The 7,564-nt window shown below is 40.1% G+C and overlaps 1 protein-coding gene across 1 annotated transcript; it reads left to right on the top strand.

Moving 5' to 3' along the window:
- LOC137268021 (toll-like receptor 4) lies at positions 1–6,958 on the top strand. Its single transcript, XM_067802515.1, has 2 exons — positions 1–127; positions 3,929–6,958. Exon 2 carries the CDS (start codon positions 4,811–4,813, stop codon positions 6,530–6,532), a length of 1,722 nt encoding a protein of 573 aa, XP_067658616.1. The 5' UTR covers positions 1–127; positions 3,929–4,810; the 3' UTR covers positions 6,533–6,958.
- The last annotated feature ends 606 nt before the right edge of the window (positions 6,959–7,564 follow it).

Below are 7,564 nucleotides of genomic sequence, written 5' to 3'. Positions count from 1 at the left end.
ACTATACCAGGAAGTAGCTTGAAGGTACAGTTCATTCTGACAGATATCTGTATTGCAAAGTTCTCTCGGACAGCTGACAGAACGTGCTAGGTGTTGATAGTTCAAATACTCAACTATGAACCTGTGGGTAAGTGTTTACCTTTACTTTTGAACACATAGCAGATGGCAACATACAAAAGTTAATTTCTGGAAACCCAAACGTAACTTCATTGAGTGTTGTGTCTTTCCATTTTCTTACACTGGTTATCTCTACGCCATTCTGTGCACAGTTTGTTGTTTGCCTGACATGCCCAGTTTCTTTCCTAGCACACACATTCTCGTGTTTACTAAACCCCAAGTTTAGACCCCTCAGTTTATGTACTTCAACCCTTATTGACAACCTTACACATTCTTTCGCTCAATCTCATAGACTAGATCTCTGAGAAATTTGTTTGAAAATATTCAGTTGATCTTTCAATGTTTTCCGTAGAGAATCAATTGATGGTTTCTGATAGATCGATTTACATCTGTCTTTAATGTGAGCGAATTAAGAGTTGCAGTAATTTCGACAAGATTTCAACCACATTGTGACTGTATCACTTCAAACATAAATATTGCCTAAATTTGACCTTGTAGAACCTGTCGATGATGCGTAGTAAAATGACGAGAATATTACATTGGTGTTTTAGAAATTAGCGTTTACTTTACTTGCCTGACATTCGAGGACATTGTGTCTTTCCATTTGCTTTCATTGTTTAACTGTACTTCGATTCATTCTGTGTACATAATGGTGTTGACTGACATGTGAGAATACACGTTTCTAGTGTTTACTAATTAAACCATCCGTTTAGAACCTCTCATTTACATACGTCAGGCTTTATTGACAGGCTCACAATTCTTGGGTTCACTCTCGTTTACTCAACGAGGAGATATATTGCTGAGAGTTTCGTTAAACATCAAAAACAAGCAAATCTTCAAAGGTACTGACACTAACAACCTCGTTGTTATATATTAGTATATCCATTTTTTGTAATTTAACTTACTATTTACAACCTGTATTTTATCTTGAGTCAACCCAATTTCCTTGAACAAAACCCGAACAAAACAATAAATTTAAATTGACATAAAAATGATCCTTGCTCGACGTAACAAGGCAATGGTATTCCTCGTGATGGACTCTGCCATGCGATACTGAACTCAAATTGACCCAAAAAAACCCTAAAGTAAAGACACAGAGAAATTCTTTTGCTGTCTTGTTAAAGGGCATTAGATTTCAGATTGTCGTGATATTCTTCCTCATGTCTGAAGGCAACAAATACGGGAATGACAATGACGAGATATTTAATGCCCAAACATAAACCACCACTTCATTGTCGGTTTTACCCATCGTGTTCACGGCTGAATGATCATTGCAATTAGCACTATAGTTGTGGCGCTGACCTTGGCACAAGGCACCTGGGTGACGTTCCACACATCGATCTTAACGCTACGACTACCAGTGTTAAAGTATAGGAGTTACGATCACATGAGCGCTAAGATCACAATCCTAAACCGTTTAAAATATACTGAGTCAAAAAAAAGAAACTTCACATTCTTTTTTCAGGGCACTAAAAAGAACAAGAGATGACAAGATGGTTAAATTGTTATTATTTCATTGCTGAGATCTGTGTGATGTGCTCGATACACTGACACTGTGACAATCAGTTCCATTAGGCTACACCGCCATTCCAAAACATAGGTATACAGCATGTCAAGTCACAAGAATAAGAATTCGAAATTTCCCAGTCCAATATTGTATATGGCCACCCCGCGCATTCACTACTGCCAAACACCGTCTCTTCATCAACTGTCTGATGCTTGTGAACACGTGGTTGGGGATTCTGTGCCATTGCTCTTGGAAGGCAGCGCCAAGTTCCTGCCAATTCTGAGGTTGGTTCTTAAGACCACGAAGCCTTCTCACATGTGTATCCCAAACGTGCTCTATTGGATTAAGGTCAGTTGACCTCGATGACCAGTCCATGACGTTGATTCCAGCGTTTTGAAGGAAATTTCGTGTCAACATCGCGGTATACGACCAAGCATAGTCATGCTGAAACCTGGGACCTGGGCCATGAGCCGCCATGAAAGGAAGTGTTCACGGGGGAGCACCTGGTCGCAGTAAGCAGCAGCTGTGAGGTTTCGACGGATGACCAGAAGTCGGGAACGGTTGTTCCCACAGAAAGCACCCCTCACCATGAAACCCCCGAATCTGTCGACTTCCTGTGCACAACATTAGGCATTCCGTTCACGACATCGTCTCCAGACTCTATGCCTGCCGTCCGCGAATCTGAGGGTAAACCTGGATTCATCGCTAAGGACGACTCGATTCCAGTCTCTGTGGATCCATCGGAGGTGACGTTGGGCCCACAGCAGACGTTGACGTTGATGAAACAGCACCGATAATGGCCCACGATATGGACGTCGAGAATGGAGTTTGGAGCCCGCAACAGATTTCGAATGGTCTATGAGGACAGTCGACCTCTAAACATCTCAGTCCTGGTTCGTGTAGTCGGCAGAAATCTGTCACGTAGGTGACGTAGGACGATTTGACGGTCTTCTGCTCGTGACGTCACGCGTGGACGACCCGACCTTGGGTGATCAGAAGTGGTGCCAGTTTGTTGTAGACGACCTCGCAAGTCATACATATTACGACGGCTGCATCCCATTGCTCTTGCGACGTCAATAACTGATCTTCCTGCTTGCAACATTCCAACGGCACGTTCACGTTACACATTTAACAATCGTGGCATTTAAAATAGGGTTAGAACTGTCATTTAAAAGTGCGTTTTTTTTCAATTCTTGAAGTCAATGCAAATGAAGAAAGCTTCAATGCCAAAATCACGTGATCGAAGAATGGATGGGTTTGAGAGGGTTTTGCTAACGTTTTTCTATAATCGAAAGATAGGGATCCCTTTTCGGATACATACATGTATCATCAGAGAAAAAATATTCATTATTTTGTAAAGTTACCTTTTTTTGACTCAATATAGTTGCAGCGTAAAAAGGTTTGCATGCATTCCTTTCTTTGAGACCAACTTCAGGTTTCAAAACCCCATACATATTTTATAAATTTTAGTTTCAGTCAAGGAAGTTTTTTCTCCGAAGTACTTTTCCAAACGAACATTAATAAAAGCTTTGAAGACATAGGGATCTGCACTGTAAGGGAGGTTAAAAAAACAACGCAATTATGTAGTACGGTATTTACGAGTGCTATTTCGTTCCAGAAAGCGTATCCCAAACCATCACAATATAGATCATACAACCAATCACTATATACAGCAATAACAATTAACTAATGAAATAACCAGTACATGCTAGCATTACTACTTTATGCTTTAGCTCAGTGAGGGCAACAGATAAAGACAGACGTATATATCTTTACTAACGAAGAAATGAGCACTATCAGCTGTTGGCCTGACTCTCAACTGGAAAGTTGTGTCTGTGTCCAATTTAGCAGAATTCCAAAGTTCTAGAAAAGAGAGTTAAAGTAATTCTAGATTCAACGTCTCCATACAACCAGGGAAGGCCATACTGTATAATTTCATAGAGGCTTAAAGATATGAATTATGAATCCATGGTTCATAGATTGTGCTCCCACCACTAACTCCCGCCAACCCTTTAAAACTCAATCCAGCCTGAACATAGCGAGTTTTCAATGTTTAAAACATCATTTCTTAGCAATGCTTCGCTATTAACCGTGACTTCTTTCAGGTGAGCAATTTATTTGTCCTTATAAACGCTTGTGACAGGTAGCACCCGTGGAGCAGGATTCGCATTTCTGTCAAGTTTCATCACAATTTGATAATGATTCTTTAACAGTCTTAGAATGTTAGAATTGTGTTCAAGGCTTTCTGTGAAGAAATATAACTCAGTCCATGGCCATTGAGAATGATATTTTAACTGCTTTCAGATTGGACTTGCGATACCCATGTGGCTGATGGTGATCCTGGTGTCAGCAGATGGATCATCACTTGATTGTCACCTCTGCAGTTGTTTCGAAACAAAGGATGAAGTCATTGCAGATTGTTCAAATAGATCCCTACCATCGGTTCCCGGTCACCTCCCATACAATATCACAGAGCTGACTCTCAGTCATAACAGAATGACATATATTGGCAAACAACTGAAGAAGTATAGCTCTTTGAAACGTCTGGATGTGTCATTCAACGACTTCAAAAGGTTTGGGAGAATCGACTTTATTGGACTAACAGAGTTAAACGTTCTGGTGCTCAGCCATAATCAACTATCCTTGTCCAAAAGTGTTTACCCAAAAGGACTGTTCCGGTTCCATAAGAAACTGAAGGTTCTGAAAATGGAAAATAATTCTCCTGTAGAATCTGAAGGATATCTTGATAATTCACAAGCGGAAACATATTTACTCCAGTATCCAGATGAAACTTTCCAGGATCTGGTTTCCCTTCGAGAACTTCACATTGATGGACTTAAGAATCCAATGTTTGGAGAAGGCTTTAAATACACCAACATCACAAGACTGACAATCGGAGGAAACTGCAATATGAGGGACATTTCAAATGAAACATTCCGCTATTTAGAAAGAGTAACACACTTAGACATTACAAACTGTGAAATAACTGACATTGGTCAATCTGCATTTGAGCCCCTCCAAAACATTCACATGTTGGACGTGTCCCACAATCCCGATCTTGGGTTAGACAAGGCTTTTGCAAGTTTGTAGGGTCTTCGTAATTCTTCACTGAAAATTTTAAGAGCAAATAAATTGTACAGATATCGAGGTATCGGCATTCTCGTAACCGCGGAGCATGTTAAATACATGTCTGGTATGGTCCTTGAGGAATTACACATAGATGACAACCGGATAGAAATACTGGATCCTCGAGTACCCATCCTCATGCCACAAACTCTGAAAGTTGTTTCAATGCGAGAAAACATGTTTTTGTTTGGTTTGTACATTCTAACAATGTCATCAATGACCAACCTGCAGTCTTTGGATGCTTCCTCAAGTAACAAGTCGATTGCTAGTCCATTTTCAGTCCAGACAGAAGCGCAGCTTGATTCTTTGCTCACTGATTTAGAGACAAACCCGCGAATGGTTTATGACGAAATTTCACGAAGTCCTAATTCATTATGTCATGTCACCAACTCTTTAAAACATGATACCTCTATATTTGATGATATTTCTACTGGTGACATACCGTGGCCAGGTAATTTCGCCATATATATTCCCCCGAATGTAACACATGCAAACTTCAGCAACGCAAAACTGAGTTACACCATTCCTGCTATGAGATTTGGTAAAAACAGATTAAAGAGTTTGGATGGGTCATATAATTTCTTTACACGGTTGACTGGACCAGTTACTGGACTTCATCATCTAGAATTCTTAGATGGATCACACAATTATTGTGAGTTTCTAAGCACACACGTCTTTGATGATTTCATTTCCTTGAGAATACTGAATATAAGTTTCAACTATCTTGGTTACACTTTACATAATGAAACATTTCGTAAGCTGTTCAAGCTTGAACACCTGGATCTTTCAAATAATAAACTGAGTAGTCTGCCAAGAGACGTTTTTAAGGGCTTAGAAAATCTTCAGTACTTGAGTGTTGGTTCCAACTATTTGAATACGTGGAATGCTAACATTGAAGACCTGAGAAAGTTGGAAATCTTAGATCTCTCTGATAATCTTATTGAGCAGCTTGATGTAACCTTTAGAAATCAGATTGATGACAGTAAGAGCAAAGGACTGAAAATAAGACTTGATAAAAACCCATGGAAATGTACGTGTGAAACACTGAGCTTCTTGAAGTGGCTGGACATGAAACGAAATCGTGTTTATGATCTTCAAGACCTACTCTGTACGGGTTCTGATGGTAGCCAGAAAAACATGACCAAGCTGCATGACATCATCATTCAACTGGAGAAGAGCTGTGCATCCTACACTGGTGTGGTGATTGGGGTGCTCAGTCTCATCATGTTGGTCCTGATATTTACCGTGATGGGCATCGTGTACAGATACAGGTGGAAACTGAGGTACCTCTACTACGTTGCCCGTAACCGACACAGAGGCTACCTGCCTGTAGAAGAGGAGGATCAGGAGTTCGAGTTTGATGCCTTCATATCCTACGCTGATGAGGACCGTGAACTTGTAGTTAGGGACATGAGGCAGAGGCTTGAAGAGATGCAAGGTCTAAAGCTCTGTATTCATCACAGAGACTTTCTTGCTGGGGAAGCTATTGCTGCCAACATCCTAAACGCTGTAAAATCTAGCAGGAAGACGATGATTGTCCTGTCGAGACACTTCTTGAGGAGCTACTGGTGTAAGTACGAAGTGGAGATGGCTAAGATGGAGAGTATCTACACTGGACGGAAGACTCTGCTGGTTGTTGTCTTGGAGAACATCCCTGTGAAGGACCTGCCCCATGACATTGTGGAGTTGATGCGTGAAGATTCCTATGTAGAGTACACTGATGATCAGGATGGTCAGGAAGTGTTCTGGCACAATCTGGAGCGATCAATACGCAGGGTGTAATGTGACTATTTAGTGGAGGGGCGTGTTTTTAGTGTACATTTGTACATATCTGTTCTTTTAAAAACGGACTTAGTTTCGTGAGGAAGAAGCATCTTTATTGTGCATTATTGTATATGACGCATTTCTATCTGAGTCTAATTCTGACATGTCAATTACGTTTTTAACAGAGCTGCAGTTTTGTTGCTATAAAGGCCATAAAGTTTCCAGAACCTTTCAAGCTGTTTTTACAACATTTGAATCTCTTATGGCAATGTTGTAATATGGTTCGGAGTTACAAAACTTTGAGAGAATACAATATTTACTGATTAAACAGTTTCTTAACTTCCGTACGGGGGCTGCGAATGTTTTAGCTATGGGCGAATGTGACATTTTCCCCAAGTTTATTTGTGTTCTTTGGTTGTGATGTGTTAAATTTTGGCTTTCTCATCTTGTGCTTTCTTGTCTCGTGTTATCGCTTTCTCGCGTTCTCGTCTCCAAATTTTAAGGCGAGAAAGCAATGGCCCCGATCAGCCACCATCAGTATCAGGTATGACTTTTTTCTTCATGTAAATTTACAGCCGGAATTGTATTTAATCCATGTTGACTGTTCCTGATATCGTCGTGGCTTGACGAAACTGCGTATTGGCATGTCCTGATTACAAGTTGAACTTGGACGATATCAGAGCGTAATAAGAACACTGGTACTGTGTAAAGTGTGTAAGACATGTTGGAAGGGGAATTATATTTTGTTTTGATATGTATCTTTCATTTAACAAACGTAAGCTATGTCTAGCTTTTGTGGACTTCCGAAAAGCGTTTGACTGTGAATAGGCATTACCTCTGGGTCTGCTTACAGAAGAATAATCTACACGGGAAGATGCAATCAATCAATCAAACAATCAATCAATCAATCAATCAATCAATCAATCAGGTGTTTATATGACGTGGTTGTTTCTTATCTGACTCTGTTGTACAATCATTTTTCAGTTTTAGCTAATTTACCTCCATTTTTGAAAACAACAATTTTAGTTTTTTTCTGGTTAACTGATAGTT

Source organism: Haliotis asinina, chromosome 16, assembly GCF_037392515.1.
Source record: "Haliotis asinina isolate JCU_RB_2024 chromosome 16, JCU_Hal_asi_v2, whole genome shotgun sequence".
NCBI lineage: Eukaryota > Metazoa > Mollusca > Gastropoda > Lepetellida > Haliotidae > Haliotis > Haliotis asinina.
This window is presented reverse-complemented; position numbering and strand designations above follow the sequence as displayed.